Source organism: Oryctolagus cuniculus, chromosome 5, assembly GCF_051225735.1.
Source record: "Oryctolagus cuniculus isolate XC-2025 breed Fujian yellow rabbit chromosome 5, ASM5122573v1, whole genome shotgun sequence".
Taxonomy (NCBI): Eukaryota; Metazoa; Chordata; class Mammalia; order Lagomorpha; family Leporidae; genus Oryctolagus; species Oryctolagus cuniculus.
In genome coordinates, this window is record NC_142871.1 from 72,085,138 (window position 1) to 72,107,097 (window position 21,960).

Consider the following 21,960-nt stretch of genomic DNA (forward strand, 5'->3'; position numbering starts at 1 on the left):
TTGAACTTAGTAGTTTACCATACTTCTTCCAGTATGGTCAATTCCTTCATAAAGCCCAGTATGGTTCATTGTTAAGTAACAATTATTTTATATCCCTCTTTGTTATGAGATACTGTCACTAATTTCTAGGAGATGCGCAAGTAATCATATTTAAGAATCAAAGAGTTGCAGTTTGTCATAATTAATGCTTGTAGCATATGAACTTTAAATGTTTTTTTACATTCCATTTTGTTCATTGTGGTAAAATGTACATACAACATAATTTATCATTTTAACCATTTCAACTGCAGTTCATTGGCATTAATTCCACTCATATTGTTTTGCAAATCTCACCATCAGTCATTTCCAGAAACTTCATTATTTCAAAAAAACTCTGTACCCATTAAACAATAACTCCCATTCTCTCCCTACCCAAGCTCCTGGCCACTTCTAGTCTATTTTTTTTATATCTGAGTTTGCCTGTTCTAGGTACCTCATATAAGTGGAATTATACAATATTTGCTTTCTTATGTCTGGTGTATTTCAACCAGCATAATGGTTTCAAGGTTTATTCATAGTGTAATAGTATTATCAGAATGTCATTCCCTCTTAAGGTTGAGTAATAATCTACTGTATATGTCACAGTTTTAACTTTTTTTATTGTTCTAAAGTGGATATAATACAGAACCTAATAATACTATAGATGTTCAAATCTCGACAGGTCCTATTTTTCTTTTAAAGATTTCACTTATTTATTTCAAAGGCAGAAGTAGAGAGAGAGATCTTTGATCTGCTGGCTCACTCCCCAAACGGCCACAAAGGCTGGTGCTAGGCCAGGCTGAAGCCAGGAGTCAAGAGTCTTCTGGGTCTACCACGTGGGTGGCAGGGGCCCAAGGATTTGGGCTATCCTTTGCTGCTTTCTCAGGCACATTAGCAGGGAGCTGGATCATAAGTGGAAGAGCCGGGACTCGAACCAGTGCAAGTATGGGATGCACGTGCCGCAGGCTGTGGCTTAAACTGCTGTGCCACAGCGCAGAATTCCAGGTCCTATCTTCATATTTTTTCCACATCTCATCTTTTTTTAAAAAAATTTTTTATTTGAAAGTCACCCAGAAAGGGAGAGAAGTATCTTCCATCCGAACCAGTGCCCATATGGGATGCTGGGTCCCAGATGGTAGCTGTACCCATATTACGCCACAACACTGGCCCCTCCACATCTCATCTCAGCTTTTATCCATTTTACTTTAAGAACAAGTTGTTTCCATAACAGTATCTGGTACTAACAAAATATCCTCCTGCAGAATTTTTTACTTCAAGCACCCTGCACACAGGGGAAGTTAATAAATTAGTTTACAGCATCCCCTGATTATTAATCATTAACAGCAGATTGCCAAGGAGGACTGGCAAGGACTTGACAGTGTGCAGTGTGGTCAACAGTATTAGGTGTATACAACAGCTGCCCATTTCCACAGAAAATCACACATTCAGAGGAATTTGGTGGCGAAATACATAAAATTACTTGCCTGATGTCTCTGTCAGATCACAGTGTTAAGGGAGAAGTCCTTGAAGAGAGTGATTTAGGGAAAAGGAAATGGAATTGTGAAACTCACTTTGTGGCCTGGCAAATGGTGGTTGTTGACAGTGTCCCATTAAACTGTGTGGGGGTATTTAAGAATCCTCTCCATTTGGCAATGGATTTCCAAAGTGATTGATCTATATTGGGACCATTGTTCAAAATCAATTATTTGATATAATAAAGAAATTGTATGCTAGGTCTATGCTGAGTGAGCAATTACATGATGATTATAGGTTGTACAAATATACCAGTTTCACTAAGGCAATCAGGTGTCAGAAGATGAAATAGTTCTCTGATTAGCATGTTTTTCAAGGAAATAAGCTTGAAAATTACCCTATTAAAAAACCTGGAAAGTACAGAAAAATCAGTGTACAAAGATAATTACTGATAACATGCAATATGTTATTGTTTTTTTCTCCATAAAATAATTTTAAAATCTGTATTAGACTGCTCAGTTGAACTTCTGCTAAGTGGATATTATAGAGCCTATCAAAGAAATCTAGCTTTTCTTGTGCCTCCAATAATATCCTCATGAGCTCCCTTCATGGTGTTGCATGATGTAAATAGTTAACTTTTCTCTCAAGACGAAATTTTATTTTGAAGGCCACTTAGATTTGAGGACTGCAGATCTTTAGCTAGTAAGGACGTTATTCCGATGATAATTCAGGAATCTGAATTTCAAGTGTTTTAATTAAGTTAGAACAAAAAGGCCATCTGTAGTCTCACATCTATTACATTCTTATCCATCTAGCTGCACTCTTACTGTTTTGTTTCTACTATCATTTGCTGTTACTTTGCAACAATTTACAATGAAACAATTTGGCAACAGTGCACTTTTTCTTCAGTCACGCAAGTTTCATGTAACTCTACAAAAATACTTCTCAAGATTTAGTTAAGAAATAAACTTATCTTTGGAACATTTCTGTAACGTGGAAATCGGTACTTTGATACATGAACATTGTTCGTTTAAAAACACTGGAATCGAAACGTTCTTTTCGAAGAATCGTACTGCATACTTCCCTTCGGGAGGCCATCTTGTCGTTGAGGGAAAGGAGCCGCCGGACGGAACCTAGACCTCCCTGTCACTTTTCCCTAAATGTCGCGGGGAAAAGAATCCAACATCGGTACTAGTTAAGAAAGAGCTGGGCAAGTGTCCTCGGGAGGGGGCGCGATGTCTTGAGGGTAACAAAAAGAGCGATCGCTGCGAGGTGGGATCAGTCCCCCACTTTCGCTACCGGTCAAGATTGGCCACCTTCACAAATATCCTGTTTTCCTGAGGCGGAACCCTCGGCGGAACTCAGTGAGACCCAAACCCACATGACTCGAAGTTTCGGGCCAGATCCTGGCCTGCCTGGAATGCCGCGCTGGACGCACAGAGCAAAAAGCCAGAGATGGTGCGGTTTGAGCCCGGGGCCCCTCCGTAGTCTGAAATTGGCGCGGCCGACTCAGCTCCTCTTCCGAAGCGGGAGGGTTTCTGGCGGAGAACGTACTTCCTCTTGAGGCAGGATCAGGTTGTTACAGTAAAAACCCGAGGGCGCCCTCTGTGTAGAGCACTTAAGCTCTTGGCTCACTGCCCAGTGAAAAGACGAAAAGGGGGCGGGGCGTGCGCCGCCTATTTTGTAGGTAACGTACAGGAATGTTAAGACAGTTGCTACTGCCTCTAGGTGGGTTTGCCCGAAAGAAAAATGGCGTTGACACATGTCAACCCGGTACAGTCACGTGCTCACAAGCCGGGATAAGATAGAGTATGGCTTCAGATGACGAGCGGATATTCTTATTCACTTCCGGATGAGACCAGTCGGGCGCCATCTTGTCTTGTTCGTGAAGAAGTAGAAGCATCAAAAGGGTTGGCGAGGTATTACAGGAACGATAGCGACAGTGGTGTTCCGGAACCAGAGTGGGTAAGTGATGGAGAACGATTATACGTGAGGATCTGCCGGCCTATTACAATGCACTTGGTTTCTGTAGTGGAAGTACCGTAACTTAAGCAGGCTGCGTACGCTACTTGGCGCGACCGCCGGAACCTCATTCCCTTAAAGCGGCGGTATCCGCATGACTTAGTGAATTAGCGCGGTGCTCGCGGCGAAAAGGGAATATTCTAATTAGTGAGTGCTCACGACCCCTTCTAGGAGTTTGCTGTTGGATGAGAAGGGAGTAATTGTTGGATGCCAGACCGGCCGTTAAGCACTGCGCGTGCGCAGTGGACACCCTCTTCTGGGGAGGGGGTGGAGGAGGCGGGGGCCGGGGCCTGGAGCTTATGTCCTGTGCGTCCCCGACTACGCAGGCGCGGGCCGGGGCACTCGCGACCTGTTAGCCACAGCTAGGTTCTTTGATTTGAATGTTTCTTGTGTTCTCAGTGGATGGTGGACTTTATGTGTTAAGCTTCACGAAGAGATTTCTGTGGTGGGTAGTGCTGTCATCGGTATTGGGAAGTGGATAAATTTTAGATCGTGACAGATTGTTAAATTAATGTTCCAATTTAAGGTCTTAATCTCGCATTAATCTTTTTTTTCTCCCCTTGCCCCGAAGTAAAGCAAAATAAACTTGGATTTCTTATTTGAGTGCAGCAGTAGTAAAACTCTAAAGGTTTTACTCATGGGATTGTTTTGTATAGCGTCAAAGTCTATAGGAAAAGTAACTAAGTTCTTTTTGAGATGTTTTTGAGAGTCTCTCTATATTTTTTAAAAGATTTATTTATTTGAAAGGCAGAATTCCAGAGAGAGAGAGAGAGAACTCTTCTATCTGCTGGTTCACTCTCCAAATGGCTGCAAATGTCTGGTGCTGGGTGATCCCTGAAGCCTGGAGCCAGGAGTGGGGTCCTGGTCTCCCACCTGGCTGTCCTCTGCTGCTTTTCCAGGAGCGTTAGCAGGGAGCTGCTGGGTCTCCAACCCGTGCCCATATGGGATGCTGGCACCAAAAAATTTTAATAGACTGAATTTTTTAGAACAAGTTTTGATATACAGAACAACTGAACAAATAAGAGTTCCCATGGCTTCTCCACTCTCACCCTACCCCCACCCCAAATGTCCTCTTTAAAAAAAAGGGTTATTTATTTGGAAGGCAGATTTATGGGTGGGGGGTGGGAAGGAGAGCAGTGAGAGAGAGAGAGAGAGAGAATATCTTCCATCCACTAGTTCACTCCCTAAACGATCACGACAGCCAGGGCTGGGGCCAGGCGGAAGCCAGGAGCCAGAAACTTCTTCTTGGTCACCCACATGAGTGGTAAGGTCCTTCTTCCACTGCTTTCCTAGACACGTTAGCAGGGACACGAAGCCCATATGGGATGCCATGTCACAGGTGGTGGCTTAATGTGCCTCGCTGTGACAGCAGCCCTCATATTTCCTTTTATTTACATACATTGGTGTGTGTGGTACTTTTGTTGCAATTAATGGACTAATATTGATAAATTGTTACTGACTAAAGTCCATATTCTGTTCTTATTTCCTTAGTTTTTACCTGTACTACTATTTCTGTTCCAGGATCCCATCTACAATATCAGATTATATTTAGTCTCCTTGGGCTTCTTTTGTTTAGGAGAATTTCTCGGGCTTTCCTTGTTTTGTTGTTGTGGTGACTTTTTTTTTTTTTTTCACTTTATTTGAAATTGAGGCATAGAAAGAGAGACAGACACAAATAGAGATCCTCTATCTGCTGGTTCATTTCCCAAATGTCTTCAGCCAAGGCTGGACCAGTCTGAAGCCAGGAGCCAGGAACTCAGTCTTCGTTTCATGTGGGTGGCAGGGATCCAACTACTTGAGCCATCATCAGCTGCTGCATCCCAAGGTGCACATGAGCAGGAAGCTGGATCAGGAGTGGAGCTGGGACTGAAATCTAAGTACTCTTATGTGGGATGTGGGTATTTTTGAGCAGCATCTTAAAACACTTGCTCTTTTCCCTGTGTTTGGTGACTGGAATGGGCTAAATTGGGTTCCTTCTTATCCCCTACCCCCATTTATATGAAAAGTCCTGACCCTAGTACCTCAGAGTGTGTCTTTAATTAGGAAATGGAGCCTTTTTTTTTTTTTTTTTTTTTTTTTTTTTGTTAACAGGTAAATTACCCAATCTTACTTTTGGATTTTTAAAATATTTGTTTACTGAAGTATAATTGAAACGTACATCTTTGTCCAATCAATTTTGACAAATACACCATTTTTTTCTTTCTGCATTTTATTATTATGGGGATATATTTGAAATAAATCTCTTTGTTTTCTGTGTATTTGTTGTGAGATCCATGTGTATTTTCTTTTTTTTTTTTTTTTTTTAAAGATTGACTTATTTGGGCCGGCGCCGCGGCTCACTAGGCTAATCCTCCGCCTAGCGGCGCCGGCACACCGGGTTCTAGTCCTGGTTGGGGCGCTGGATTCTGTCCTGGTTGCCCCTCTTCCAGGCCAGCTCTCTGCTGTGGCCAGGGAGTGCAGTGGAGGATGGCCCAGGTGCTTGGGCCCTGCACCCCATGGGAGACCAGGAAAAGCACCTGGCTCCTGGCTCCTGCCATCGGATCAGCGCGGTGCGCCATCGGATCAGCGCGGTGCGCCGGCCGCGGTGGCCATTGGAGGGTGAACCAACGGCAAAGGAAGACCTTTCTCTCTGTCTCTCTCTCTCACTGTCCACTCTGCCTGTCAAAAAACAAAAACAAAAACAAACAAACAAAAAAAAAGATTGACTTATTTATTTGAAAGGCAGAGTTACATAGAGGCAGAGGGAGAGAGAGAGAGGTCTTCTGTCTGCTGGTTCACTCCCCAAATGGCTGCAGTGGCCAGAGCTGGGCTGATCTGAAGCCAGGAACCAGGAGCTGGAAGCTTCTTCCAGGTCTCCCATGTGGGTGCAGGGGCCCAAGGACTTAGGCCATCTTCTGCTGCTTTCCCAGGCCATAGCAGAGAACTGGATCAGAAGTGGAGCAGCTGGGACTTGAACTGGTGGCCATGTGGGATACCAGTACTGCAGGCAGCAGCTTTACCTGCTGCACCACAGCACTGGCCCCAGGAGTTGGGCGGGGGGGGTCTTTAAAGACGTAAAATGAGGTCAGAGTTGAAATGCCCTTTTCATCACGTGCTATCAAGGGTATGTACTATCAAACTGACTTAACAAATTGGTAATGACCTTGAATCACCTGCCTGAGGTAATGGTTGTCAGCTTTCTCCATTGTAAAGTGTGGAGTTCATGTCTAAGGAATGAAGAATTCTATTCTTCCCGTATTTATTTGGAATTCTTCTTCTTAAGAGATTTCCTATTCTCCCATTTGTTTATTATACCAGTGTGGACTCGTAATATTTATTTCATACTTTGTATTATAATCTGAATACTACAATTTATGTTGCTCAGGTTCTTCCAAGTTGGTCATTGGCAGCTTTTTCAGTTGTGTATTTTTCTCCTTTGACCTGTCTCATCAGTTTTCCTTTTTTAGCAGTCTTCCTGCCATGAAAAGGTACTCCAGACTCATTTTTTGTATTTCCTGTCCTATGCTAATCTTAGCTATTTCTCTAAAGAGTCCCAATTCCTCTTAGTGAAGAATGGTATGAGAAGCTAGTTTTAGGTGCTTATAGATGCTGCAGCATCATTTTAGCCCTCTCTACATTTATTTCTCAGTTACCACTATTCTGGGGGATATTTTCAACCAAATTTTTCAATTCTCCCATGTTTTTTGAATACTGTACCTTTTTAAAACTACTAGCTACAAAATACTTCAATACATACTAAAATATATATCACATCAAGCGGCAAAAAATTTACCACATTTCAGATGTTTACATGATTAGTCCTTATCAGTACCATTTCTTCTTAACTTGAATTCAACAAGTGAATTCCTTTTGATGTTGAAATTAGTCAGCTGGTGTGTAAGACTGTAATGCCAGAGGTAAAGAGCATTGTTGGCATTTTGTGGCTTCTCACATTGTATTTGATGTGTACCAAAGAATGTTTGTGTTTCTGTATTGCATTGATTTTACAGTTGATTCTTAAGTGTTAGAAAACACCCCATTTTAATTTTTATATAGCTCCTTGTCTTGTTTTATGAGTGATTTATGATTTGAACAAGTCATTTTAGCAGCCTCAGAGCATGTTCTAATATAGCATTATTTAAGAAAAGGCTAAGATTAGCCGGCGCCGTGGCTCAATAGGCTAATCCTCCACCTTGCGGCGCCGGCACACTGGGTTCTAGTCCCAGTTGGGGCGCCGGATTCTGTCCCGGTTGCCCCTCTTCCAGGCCAGCTCTCTGCTATGGCCAGGGAGTGCAGTGGAGGATGGCCCAGGTGCTTGGGCCCTGCACCCCATGGGAGACCAGGAAAAGCACCTGGCTCCTGGCTCCTGCCAGGATCAGCGCGGTGCGCCGGCTGCAGCGGCGGCCATTGGAGGGTGAACCAACGGCAAAGGAAGACCTTTCTCTCTCTGTCTCTCTCTCTCACTGTCCACTCTGCCTGTCAAAAAAAAAAAAAAAAAAAAAAAAAAGAAAAGGCTAAGATAAATGATGGTCGTTTCTAGTTGTATCAGTTTCTAAGGGATGCTGTAACAAATTGTCACAAACTGAGTGGCTTCAAACAACAGAAATTTATTTAGTCACAGTTCTGAAGGCTGAAAATCTAAAATTGAGATTTTGGCCTGCCATGCTATTAGGGCTCTAGGTTAGGATACTTATTGCTTTCTAGGTTTTGGTGGTTCCTGTCAATTCTTGGAGTTTTGTGGTTTTTAGACCCATCATTGTAATCTCTGCAACTTTTGTCACATGGAATTCACCCTGTGTCTTTCTTGTTCTTAAAAGGACACCAGATATTTGATTAGGTCCCACCGTAATCAAGTATGACCTCATCTTAGTTTGAATCTGCAAAACCCTGTTTCCAAATAAGGAGACATCTTATGTATCTTTCATGGCTGGGTACACAGTTATATCATAGTCACAGTTATAACATAGTCCTAAGCTTTTTTTTCTCTGCCACGTGTGATAGTTTTGACGATCTAATGCATCTTGATTGTTGATCTTTCTGTTCTTCCCAAATCTTACTTGTTTTCCAAGAAAATCAGTTAACTTGATCCAAAGGGAAGTAATTTCAAGAAAGTCTTACATCTTGATTCAATAACAGGGTTTCTCCAGACTTGTAACCAACTTTACAATTGAAAATTGAATCTAAAGGAAGAACGAGTATTGAAATCAATTTTTATAAGATCACAGTAGCAGTATTAGAATGTTATTTTAATGGTTGGAATATTAATGTATTTACTTGGAAACATTTCATGAATACGTAGACTGTTTTAACTGCTCAATTTGGAGAATTCAGATAATTATAAAATATTTCCTCTTTCTTCAATATTATTGGATGAGCCAAGACAAAAAGAAACTCAGGAAAATTCTTAATAGATCATCTCTAAGAAGTATTATATCTATAATTTGGCATTGTAGAAATTTTTAAATAGTACAAAGGTGAATGTAGTAAATGTACATGTTTGATCATTATCAGCATTTTTCAAATCATCATATTTTTTTCAGATTTATTTATTTATTTGAAAGGCAGCCTTACAGATAGAGGGAGAGACGGATCTTCCATTCGTTGCTTCACTCCCCAAGTGGCCACAATGGCTGGGGCTGGGCCAGGGTGAAGTCAGTAGCCTGTAGCTTCTTCTATGTCTTCCATGTGGGAGCAGGGTCCCAAGCACTTGGGCCATCTTCTGCTGCTTTCCCAGGTGCATTAGACGGGCTGGATTGGAAATGGAGCGGCCAGGTCTTGAACTGGTGCCCATATGGGATGCTGACGTTGCAGGCGGCGGCTTTACCTGATGTGCCACAATGCCAGGCCCCCAAATCATTTTTAAACTAGTGTGTAAATGTCATTTTTAGTGGTACAAGGTTATGTCATTCATTAAACTATGGTGAAAATTAAACGTTCAGTTTATACTCTGTATCCATGGATTCCTCATATATAAATTCAATCATGGATAGAAAATATTTGAGGAGAAAAAAAGTCTTTCTTGACCTTATTTACTGAACAGTACAATGTAATACCTGTATTGCATTTATATTATATTATGTATCTTTTTAAAAAGATTTATTGTATTTATTTGAAAGACAGGTAAAGGTTGCGGGGCAGTGGAAGACAGAAGGAAAAACATCTTCCATCTGCTGGTTCACTTCACAAGTGACCACAGTGGCTAGGGCTGGGCCACAGTAAAGCCGGGAGCCAGGAGCTTCATCTGAGTCTCCCACGTGGGTGGCAGGAGCCCAGGTATTTGGACCATCTTCTGCTGATTTCCAAGGCACATAGGCAAGGAGGTGGATAAGAAGTGGATCACCTGGGATTGGAAGCAGGGCTCCTATGGGATGCCAGTGATGCAGGCAGTGGCTTACCCTTCTGCACCACAGTGCCAGCCCCAGCTGTATATATCTTTTGACTACTGGATATACTGTTGTATTCCTTCTGTTTTCCAGATTTTGCATATAAGTTGGTAATGAAAATTTTGTGGTGAAGGTGAAAGAAGAAACAATAGAGCTTAAGTCACTTATTGAAATTATTTTTGTTATTAAAAATTAATTAACAAAGTCCTTTATGTAACATTGTGCTAGGTAGTAAAATATATAGAAATTTTTAGTAAGTATGTGAATAATGCTAGCTTCATAACAAATCTTAACCTAAAGTCTTTCCCTTTTGTAGGAAATTTAGATAACTATAAATTTAGATTTTTGTGACCGGAGCTACCTCTTTTGGATGAAGTTATAGAAATTTACTCCAAATCTTCAAAAGAAAATGAGATAGAAACTAGGTGATTTGCCAGATGTCTCAGATGACTTTTCTGTAGCTTTTATTACTCATAACAGTCATTATGCATTATGCTCATCAGCTTCCTTTATTATATTTTTAAAAATTTATATATTTCTAAAAATATACATGACACAGTTATTCAAAGAATACAAAGGATGTAAAACAAAAAACCAAAAGTCTGTGATTTATTTCCACTTCCCAGAGCTTACAAGATTTTAAGAGATTTCTGTAATTTAGTTTTCTGTACATAATAGCATTAAAAAGAAAAAGCCTCAAGTGGCATCATTTTTCATGTTGTTTCATGTTGGTTTTTTTTTTTTACTTACTGTTTGCATAGCAATACATGTTAGTACATAAAAACAGCCCGTTTTCATGGCTGAATAGGGGTCCATTATATGGTTCACTTTTTTTTTAGCTTTTATTTAATAAATATAAATTTCCAAAGTATAGCTTATGGATTACAATGGCTCCCCCCCCATAACTTCCCTCCCACCCTCACCACTCCCATCTCCCGCTCCTTCTCCCATTTCATTCATATCAAGATTCATTTTCAATTATTTTTATATACAGAAGATCAATTTAGTGTATATTAAGTAAAGATTTCAACAGTTTGCACCCACATAGAAACATAAAGTGTAAAATACTGTTTGAGTACTAGTTATAGCATTAATTCACATTGTACAACACATTAAGGACAGAGATCCTACATGAGGAGTAAGTGCACAGTGACTCCTGTTGTTGACTTAACAAATTGACACTCTTGTTTATGGCGTCAGTAATCACCCAAGGCTCTTGTCATGAGCTGCCAAGGCTATGGAAGCCTTTTGAGTTTGCTGACTCCAATCTTAGTTAGACAAGGTCGTAGTCAGAGTGGAAGTTCTCTCCCTTCAGAGAAAGGTACCTCCTTCTTTGATGGCCCCGTTCTTTCCATTGGGATCTCACTCACAGAGATCTTTCATTTAGATTTTTTTTTTTTTTTTTTTGCCAGAGTGTCTTGGCTTTCCATGCCTGAAATACTCTCATGGGCTTTTCTGCCGGATCCGACTGCCTTAAGGGCTGATTCTGAGGCCAGAGTGCTGTTTAGGACATTCGCCATTCTATGAGTCTGCTGTGTATCCCGCTTCCCATGTTGGATTATTCCCCCCCCCCCCTTTTTTTTTTTTGACAGGCAGAGTGGACTGTGAGAGCGAGACAGAAAGGTCTTCCTTTTGCCATTGGTTCACCCTCCAATGGCTGCCGCCACCGGTGCGCTGCAGCCAGCGCACCGCGCTGATCCGAAGGCAGGAGCCAGGTGCTTCTCCTGGTCTCCCATGGGGTGCAGGACCCAAGGACTTGGGCCATCCTCCACTGCACTCCCTGGCCATAGCAGAGAGCTGGCCTGGAAGAGGGGCAACCGGGACAGAATCCGGCGCCCCGACCGGGACTAGAACCCGGTGTGCCGGGGCTGCTAGGCGGAGGATTAGCCTAGTGAGCCGTGGCGCCAGCCATATTCTCTCCCTTTTTAATTCTATGTTAGTGTTAGCAGACACTAGTCTTGTTTAGGTGATCCCTTTGACAGTTAGTCCTATCATTATGATCAGTTGTGAACAGAAATTGATCACTGGAACTAGTGAGATGGCATTGGTAAGATGAAGTTTTGGGTAAATCTTTACTTCTGGAGATTAAATTAGAGTTGAGGGGCTGATGTTCTGACAGTGAGTTAAACTACCACCCGTGAAGCCAGCACTGATATGGTGCTAGTTTGAGTCCCTGCTGCTACTCTTCTGATCCAGCTTCCTGCTAATGTGCCCGGAAACGCAGTGGAAGATGGTCCAAGTACGTGGGTCCCTGCTGTCCATGTGGAGACTTAGATGGAGTTCCTTGCTCCTGGCTTCAGCCTGGCCCAGGCCCAGCCATTGCTGCCATTCAGGAAGTGAATCAGCAGATGGAAGTACTGTCTCTCTCTCTCTCTTCCTTTCTCTATAACTGCCTTTCAAATAAGTAAATAAATCTAAAAAAAAATGGAGTTGAACAGGAATGAGTTGTCTCGATTGCCATTTTTTAAAAAACCCATGGTATTTATAAACTGGAGGAGTGCTGTCAGAAGTGATAGTGAGAAAATCCTCGTAATGGTGTTAAGCATCACTGATTGAAGCTTCCTGTACTAAGTTTCCACGTGTTTCTCATTTAATTCTAATGAGTACCCTATGCGGTAGACACTACTGTAGATGGGAAAACCAAGGACTAGAGAATAATTTGTAAGTGTTCACATAGCTTGGAATGAATTTAAATAGGCATCATAAACCTGTGATGCGCAGTATAGTCTAGGTGACAAGTGATGTTCAAAACATTTAAGAGAAGTGAAAAAGTTATCTGTGACAACCACTATAAATATGAGTAAGGAAAATTTATTTAGAGTGATTTATTTAGTCATTACCTTGTTTGTACCATTTAAGTTAATACCAGGTGGATGAGATCTTTTCAAATATTCTTTTTTTCCCTCAATCTCTAAATTGTTTGACGTGATTTTGTATTGTGAATGAATTAAGTAATAAGACATTTTAAAAGGAAAAAATAGATGTTATAAAGCCTTGTATCTTCATTTCTGATTTATCGCTTTACCTTAACTTTATAGTGATAAAATAATTCCGACTATGAAGTTAACAAAAGGAAAAGTTCCAAATTAATTTGGAGATGATCACATTTTCATGTTGCATCTCATTTATTTTATTTTTATTTTAATAAATTTTCATAATCTATGAGCAAACACCGTGTTTTTGTCTTTTTTTCTCCCTAGGGTATAAATATTCTTGCTGCTATGCTTCCAAGCTGTAGTTTGAATCAATCTAAGTTTTAAACAGAAGGTGAACCTCTGAGGTCAGTGAAGTAGTTGGTGTGTTTATTTCCTTGTTATCTGGCTTTCCTATTTTTGTGATCCTGCAGTACTAAGACTTGGTTTGGTTTGGTTTTAACATAGAGGAAAGGGTTAATCTAGAAGGATCTGTTTAGTAAGCACTTATTGAATACCTGCAGTGTGCTAAGTTCTAGGATACAAAACAAAGAAGAAATACAAATTTCTTGTGTATCATTGGTTCTTAAATAGGGTTTTGTATAATTTTGGGTCTGAAACAAAAATAGACTTGTAGGAATTTTAAACTTTCTTTTAGTAAAGCTTTCAAACTAGTTTAGAGAAAAGAAGGCTAGTGTGATGACCCCTTATTCTCACCCTACTTCCAGCACACACAATGCCTACCTCCTAGATTTAGTTTTTTACGTGGCATGTCCTCTCTCTTACTTTCCATACTATTTATGTTAAGAATCCAGGTCTTACAAACTAGCTCACCTCTAGCTTTGATTGTTTCTTCTTTGTCACCAATAATTCTTTTATACTAGAAGTGAGATCCAAAAACTCAATTGGATTCAGTTAAACATTTTTTGTGACAGTGTTGATAGTGACTCTGGAAGCATAATACTGATCTTACAGACACCTAATCTGTGGAGTGATATTTTGGCAACCTTTGAATTTCCTATTTCTCATTAACTTTTCTTCTAAGATTTTCTGAGTCAGTTATTAGGTTTGGCCATATGGTAGTTTTCAATTTCTAGGCTACTTCTGTCTTTATTTTTATAATAATTATTTAAAAGGAAGAATTTTTCTTCATCAGCTACAGCTGTTTGGTTACCCTCTTAAAGGAGTTTTGACTGAGGGGAGATGAAGTTGCTTTTTCTTATAATCTTCAAAATAATGCATTTTCCAGTGATTTATATTGGGGAAAATTAGATGGTTGGTCTTGGTTTGCTTTTTTCAAGCTGAAGTGATTAGATCTGCACTTTCTGTCAAACTCAGATACTAACATTAAAATAAAAATTTCTGCTTTTGCTTGCTAACCTAAAAAAATTCAGTTGGCTCTCGAAACCTGGTGGTTAGAATTTTAGAGCTCTTGCCACATAAATGTCATATAACTCTGATGTGTGAAGTTTTAAGATTGAAGGACTCTAATTTTTAACTATGCTTACTTTGTTGAAGATAAAGAATCAACTATTTTGAAAGAAAAAATGTGGGATCAAGGAGGACAACCTTGGCAACAATGGCCCTTGAACCAGCAACAGTGGATGCAGTCATTCCAGCACCAGCAGGATCCAAGTAAGGATACAAACTGAATTTGGACTAGCGGAGGTTTGAATATATGGTGATGGGTATGAGCTAGGGCTCAGGGAGATGAAATTAGAATTGGATCACTTTATGGTCAGAATATAATTTTTTATCATAAATATTTATTTATATTCAGTTAATAATACATATCTGGGGCATGTGTTTGGCCTGGCAGTTAGGGTGCAGTCTTGGCACCACTCCCAACACCTTCCTGCTGTGCGCTCCCTGGGAGATAGCAGGTTATCACTCAGGTAGTTGAGTCCCTGCTGTGCGTATGGGAGATGTGATTTGAGTTCCTGGTTTCCTGGGTTTGGCCTGAACCAGCTTGGGTCCCTAGGGCTTTTGTGAGCTTTGCTGAGGAATAAGCCAGCAGATGGGAGCTCTTTCTGTCTTTTTGTCTATTTCTCTGCCCTTCAAATAGGTAAGAGTAAGTAAATAATTTTAAAAATTAATAATACATATCAGTTACTTTGTTAGGAGAAGAGCTAGGTTTGTTAGGATTATAGTTGGACGTTTGAAAAATTTTAGGTTATATACTGCCAGGTTTAACTTCCTAAGTGTTATACCATTCATAAAGTTTTTTAAAAAGTATTTATTTTAGAGGCAGAGAGACAGGTAAGCAGAGAGAACTCCCATCCCCTGGTTCATTTCCCAGATGCCCAGAGTACTTCCCAGTACGGACTAAAGCTAGAAACTGGGAAGCTGAGAACTCAATCCAGGTCTCACGTGCATGGGCATGGCAGGAACTCAATTATTTAAGCCATCACTGATGCCTATCAGGGTCCTGATTAGGTCAGGGCCAGAGCCGGGTGTCAAACCAGGTTCTCTAGTATAGAATGCGACTGTCCTAACTGGCGTCTTATCACTAACCCACACACTCATCTACATCCTTATAGTTTTAACCAAAGTTTATGAGAATGTCTATTTAATCCTTGCTAAACTGAGATGCAGGAAAATGTGTCTTTTTCTGCTTTTTTACTTCATGAATAAAATTAGACTTTAAAATATTAAGTATAACTATTTGGGAAGGTGAAAGGGAGGGACTTTAAGATAGTGAGGGCAGTATATTTTAAATAAAGATTGGCTAAGAAGTTGTTAAAGAGACTTGTTCAGGCTAGAAATGAGAGGGAAAAGAAGGGCAACTATGCGGAAGAGAAGGGGTAGCTAGCTACACTCCTCCAAGGTCTGTAGGCTCAAAATAGGCTTGCAAAGAGAAATAGGACATGACGAAGCTAGAAATGATTGATTAAAAAAGAAAAAAAAATGATTATTTATTTATTTTGAAAGTAACAGTTACAGAGAGGGAGAGACAGAGAGAAAGATCTTCCATCTGCTGGTTCATTTCCGCATAGCTGCAGTGGCCAGCTCTGGGCCAGGCAGAAGCCAGGGGGCAGGAGCTTCTTTTGGGTCCCCCATGTTTATAGCAGGGGCCCAAACACTTGGGACTTGGACGTTTTCCACTGTTGCTTTCCCAGGCCATTGGCAGGGAGCTGGATCAGAAGTGGAGCAGTCAGGTCACAAACTGGTGCCCATATGGATTGCCGGCATCACAGGTGGTAGCTTTACTGTTATACTGCAATTCTGGCCCCTAATTTTTTATTTCTATGGTCCTGATTTTTTCCAGAGGATGACTTTTAAAAATGAGTAAACTGGGGCCGGTGCTGTGGCTCACTTGGTTAATCCTCCACCTGTGCCGCTGGCATCCCATATGGGCACCGGGTTCTAGTCCAGATTGCTCCTCTTCCAGTCCAGCTCTCTGCTGTGGCCTGGGAGGGCAGTGGAGGATGGCCCAAGTGCTTGGGCCCCTGCACCCGCATGGGAGACTGGAAAGAAACACCTGGCTCCTGGCTTCGGTTCAGCACAGCGCTAGCCATACTGGCTGTTTGGGGGGTGAACCAACGGAAGGAAGACCTTTCTCTCTGTCTCTCTTTCTCACTGTCTATTACTCTACCTGTCAAATAAAAAAAAAATGAATAAACCAAAATTTGGGGCTTAAATTTCCTTTGAGTTAATATTAGAAATGAGTGTTTTTGTGAGTGCCTTTCCTGAAAATCTAAAGCAGTTTGTATTCTAGCCTAAATTTGGGTTATTTTCTTTTTTTTTAAAGGTTTATTTATTTATTTGAAAGAGTTACACAGAGAAAGGTAGAGATAGAGAGAGCTTCCATCTGCTGGTTCACTCCTCAGGTGTCCTCAATGGCCAGGGCTGGGGCAGGCTGAAGCCAGGAGCTTCTTCCAAGTCTCCCACATGGGTGGCAAGGGCCCAAGAACTTGGACCATCATCTGGTGCTTTTCCCAGGCCATTAACAAGGAGCTGGATCAGAAGTAGAGCAGCTGGGACACTAACAGGCACCCAAATAGGATTCTGGCACTGCAGGCAGCAGCTTTACTTGCTATGCCACAGTGCCAACCTGTGGGTTATTTTCTAAGCATCCTTTCAGTTATAATAGTCTGTAATACTTAAAATCTTTATTAAGGAATATCTAAGAAGCTTTTTTTTTTTTTTTTTTTTTTTTAGCATGGAGGCATTATTCCTATAGCTCCAACATTTTGAGTCCTCAATTTTGTGTTCATTTTTATTAGGCCAGATTGACTGGGCTGCCTTGGCTCAAGCTTGGATTGCCCAAAGAGAAGCTTCAGGACAGCAAAGCATGGTGGAACAACCACCAGGAATGATGCCAAATGGCCAAGATATGTCTACAATGGAATCTGGTCCAAACAATCATGGAAATTTTCAAGGGGATTCAAACTTTAACAGAATGTGGCAACCAGGTTTGTTGTTTTGTCTTCCAAATTTTAGGACTATGTTTTAAATAAAATGAGCATTAATTAAATTATTTAATTTGCTTAATTTTATGACTTACTCAGATTAATGCTCCTTAAAGAATAGGTAGTTTCAGTTTGATTTGACCTTAACATTTTGTGGTTAAAATTATTCTGTACTCAATTGGCTAGCATTGTGGCACTCAGTTTGATTCTTTTCTTGGTTCTTCATTCCTAGGCTGACAGGGGCTGGGAACACTCTGGAAACCTCACTTGGCATCTAGGGAAGAGAGCATTCTTTGTCTCTCTGTTGCAACCTCTGGCCTTTTCAGAAGCAGCACTGGCAGAGTAAAAACATGGCTAGTCTCTAATTAAAGAAAAATTGTGTCACTATGTGACAAATAAGTCTGTCAAATATACTCTGCCCCACCATCCGCCCACCTACCTTTTCCCCTTTTTTTCAGATAGTGAAAACTTCTAGTTTTTGTCTGTTTTATTTTTGTTGGTTTTTTTTTTTTTTTTGCTTCACAGTATAATTTAGAGTCTTTGATGCTAATTCAGTTTTCCATGGCTTGTGTTATTAATTTTTAATAGTCATTTCAAATTATTTATAGAGGAATCTCTCATTTGAGTATGCTGATGATGTGGTCATATCTTTCCCTATGAATATTATTGTTTTTCATACTATGTAAGAATGAAAAACTAAAGAACTAATCCCCTAACATCACTTTTAAAAGGATAACAAATCCTCTATTTGATTCTGTGAGGTGATTTATTATTAGCTTTTTTGGAATGCCAGACTTCTCCAAGTTTGAAAATATTTCAATTCCCAAATTCTAGTGTATAAATGAATCACACTTTCCCACCTCCCTTCACCCCCCAGTTTCACTATACTGGCTTTCTTTGTGACTAAGCAAGTGGTTTATCTTTGTATACCTCAATTTCCCCTCCTGAAATTGACAAAAATAATACCTGATTTTTTTTCCCCCTACCTCACAGGGATGTTGTGAGGATAAATGTGTTCATAGAAGAAAAAAATATATAAAATCTCAAAGTATTATTTTTATGGTGGTGTTACTGAACAGAATTAGAAAATTCATTTAAAAAATGCTTTGATTTTTGTTACATTCATTAAAAATAATTTTGGGCATTTGGTTTCCATTTGGGTTATGAATTAGAGTTGAATTAGCTCTTTTAAGTCATTTGTAAGATAGTTTAGTTCATTGCTTAATTTTAAGATATGCAGAAGGAGTTTTACCAAGAAGTCGTAAGTTTTCTGTATTTGTTTATGAAAAGTCTAGTTTTCTTGAGATCTTAAACATTTGTATTGATTTTGTTATAACCCCCTGTTGAATGTTTTTATGCCTGAATCTTAAATAGAATGGGGAATGCACCAGCAACCCCCACACCCCCCTCCAGATCAGCCATGGATGCCACCAACACCAGGCCCAATGGACATTGTTCCTCCTTCCGAAGACAGCAACAGTCAGGACAGTGGGGAATTTGCCCCTGACAACAGGCATATATTTAACCAGAACAATCACAACTTTGGTGGACCACCCGATAATTTTGCAGTGGGGCCAGTGAACCAGTTTGACTATCAGGTGAAAGATATTTTGTTGCTTTAATATTGTAGATGTGCACGTAACCCATTCTTTGGAAGTGTCTCATCAAGAATTCCTAAGATATGTGTTTCACTTCTCAGATTTGTACAGATAAGCACATACTGTGTCTCAGAAGTTTTTATTTTGAGTATTAAAATCATTAGATTTTTGGCTTTTGATTTGATTAGGAAAATAGTATAAAGAATCATTAGGGAAAAATTTGGATAAAATGAAAAATGTGTAAGTGCAATAGCTGTATGTTTTGTTTTCTAATTTATAATTATAAAATGGCATATTTAAATAAAGTTTAGAAAATTCACAGTAGTTGAATATATTATTTATCAATATTAAGCCATGAATACAACACATGAACATAGATCATCTTCCTAGTTGCAATTCCTTCTACTATGTAGAATTATGACTGTTTTTTAGTGGTTTTTGCTTTTTCATTCTGACATGACATGTTAATAGGATTGTACATAATTTCCTTTGTAGCATCCAATTCATTCCTAGGGACATAGAACTCTATGGGGAATAGTGTCATCATGTAAGGCTTTATTTTCACTATCTACTCTGCTAGAGTCTACCATTAAATTACAATGCCAGGTGTCTTTTTTAAATAACTGGTTACAATTATTACCTTTTAAATTGAGGTATCATAGTTTAAAACTTTGAAAAAAATCCATACAGTTTTTCATTAATTCTGAGGTGGATAGTTATGTCCTTTGATAATGGACGTACAGGGTTCACCCTGAGAACAGTAATCCTTTAATTAATACATAGGCAGATGCTTGTTGTATACTCATAGTTGGTATACAGATAAGACAATTTCTGTTTTGTTTTTGAAGAAATGCAACAACAGGGAATTTGTACTTATCCCACTTTTATTGGTGGATCACATGCTAATAAGAGAAAGAGCTTCATTGGCAACTGGCCTAAAAATGCCTCTGAAAATAGCAGAATTATAGAAAATAATAACTTCTGTCTTTGCTTATGAGTAAATATATCTTAAAAGATTACAGAAACAAGTTCCCTAGAAATAGAGAGTTTGAAATTGACTAAAGTTTTTCTGCATTTTCTAATTAAAAAAAGCTTGTTACTTATTTGATGTCTTAGTTTATAAATGGATTTAAAATGAAAATGTTCATATGTATACATATAAATACACACACATACATATGTGTATATATATATATATATATATATCCTTTTCTGTACTTCTTAAAAATAGCATATCAACTGGCTTTTAGAAGTCAGAAATCCTTACATAGGCAGAAAATCTTTATCCTTCATAAGAAAAATAGGCCTAGGCTCTTGGGGCTACAGAAATATCGGTGGATGTTAGAACCATGGAATTCTTGGATTTGCTGCACACATGGATTTCTACTGTCCCAGTTCATAACACGTGTGTGTCCCAGAGAGTATGTTGTATTAATGTGAAGAAAAATAAACTGCAATACTCTTTCAGCATGGGGCTGCTTTTGGTCCACCGCAAGGTGGATTTCATCCTCCCTATTGGCAACCAGGACCTCCAGGACCTCCAGCACCTCCCCAGAATCGAAGAGAAAGACCGTCATCATTCAGGGATCGGCAGCGTTCACCTATTGCACTTCCTGTGAAACAGGAGCCTCCACAAATTGGTAGCTATTTACCTAAGTTTAATGAACTACATTTGTCTTGATTTCGTTTTCATGTTAAAAGGATGCTTTGTTTCCTTTAATTGCTCTGTTATTTCTGATATGTTAAGAACTGATCTTTTATTTATTTAAAGTGCTAATTTTTTTCAAATATTGTTTATTTGAAAGGCAGAGCGACAGATTTTCCATTTGTTGGTTCACTTCCCATATGACTGAAATTGCTAGAGCTGGGCCAGGCTGAAGCCAGGAGCCAAGAACTCCGCCTCCCACATATCTATGCCCCTTTATATCTGGATGGTGCCAAATCATCCAGCATTTAATGGACCAGACATTGAGGTCTTTCCTTTTTACATTTTATGGAGATTCTAGATTACTGCTTTTTAACTTGTACTCATTCAAATGAATTCTTAATCAGTTAGAAAAGAACTTCTACTTTTTTTTCTTGTTTTTTTTTTTTTTTTTTAATTTATGTAAGCTGAACAAATTTCATGTATTTCATATATACAGATTTGGGGCACAGCTTGTACTTTTGACTCTGTTCTGATTTCGTATTTTAGGAAGCAACTTAGTATAAGAAATTAACTCTGAATTAGCCCACATCACTGTATATTGGCTTTTTAACCTTGGGCACATGGCTTAATCTGTTGGAACCTATTCGTTCACCCTCAGATGAGATCTGATAATAGTAGTGATCTATGAGGGCTTTTTGTAAGGATTAAATGAGATTTTTTTTTTTAAGATTTTTTACTTATTTTAGAGGCAGATTTACAGAGAGAGACAGAGAGTGACAGAGAAAAACGTCTTCCATCCGCTAGTTCACTCCACAAATGGCTACAACTGCCAGAGCTGGGCCAATCCAAAGCCAGGAGTCAGAAGCCTCCTTTGGGTCTCCTACATAGGTGCAGGGGCCCCAGCAGTTGGGCTACCCTGCATTGCTTTCCAGGCTATAAGCAGAGAGTTGGATTGGAAGAGGTGCAGCTGGAACACAAACTAGTGCCCATATGGGATGTGAGCGCTGCAGGCAGAAGCTTAGCTGGTTTTGAGATGATTTTTTTTTAAAAAGATTTAGTTATTTTTTTGAAAGGCAGAGTTACAGAGAGAGAGGGGAGAGATCTTCTTCCATCTGCTAGTTTCACTCCCTAAAAGGCCACAACAGCCAAGGCTGGACCAGGCTAAAGCCAGGAGCCTGGAACTCCATCCAGGTCTCCCACGTGAATGGCAGGGACCCAAGTACTTTCTTTTCTTTCTTTTTTTTTTTTTAATTTTTATTTTTTAAATAATTTTTTTTGACAGGCAGAGTGGACAGTGAGAGCGAGACAGAGAGAAAGGTCTTCCTTTGCCGTTGGTTCACCCTCCAATTGCCGCCGCGGCCGGCGCACTGCTAATCTGAAGGCAAGAGCCAGGTGCTTCTCCTGGTCTCCCATGGGGTGCAGGGCCCAAGAACTTGGGCCATCCTCCACTGCACTTCCTGGCCACAGCAGAGAGCTGGCCTGGAAGAGGGGCAACCGGGACAGAATCCGGCACCC

The 21,960-nt window shown here is 39.9% G+C and overlaps 1 protein-coding gene across 5 annotated transcripts in view; it reads left to right on the forward strand.

Moving 5' to 3' along the window:
- The first annotated feature begins 3,372 nt into the window (after nt 1-3,372).
- Nucleotides 3,373-21,960, forward strand: part of PNISR (PNN interacting serine and arginine rich protein) — a 47,445-nt gene continuing 28,857 nt past the window's right edge. For 2 of the 5 annotated variants that reach the window (XR_016233835.1, XM_008263306.5), the window contains exons 1-6: nt 3,373-3,456; nt 13,076-13,155; nt 14,306-14,422; nt 17,014-17,202; nt 18,574-18,797; nt 20,266-20,437. Coding sequence is in view for 2 of the 5 variants with exons in the window: in XM_008263306.5 (XP_008261528.2) it covers nt 14,335-14,422; nt 17,014-17,202; nt 18,574-18,797; nt 20,266-20,437 (673 nt within the window). In the remaining 3 variants the exon portion in view is untranslated. The remainder of the gene's footprint in view (nt 3,457-13,075; nt 13,156-14,305; nt 14,423-17,013; nt 17,203-18,573; nt 18,798-20,265; nt 20,438-21,960) is intronic. The other 3 variants (XM_089332825.1, XM_002714878.6, XM_089332826.1) reach the window with 3 other exon arrangements.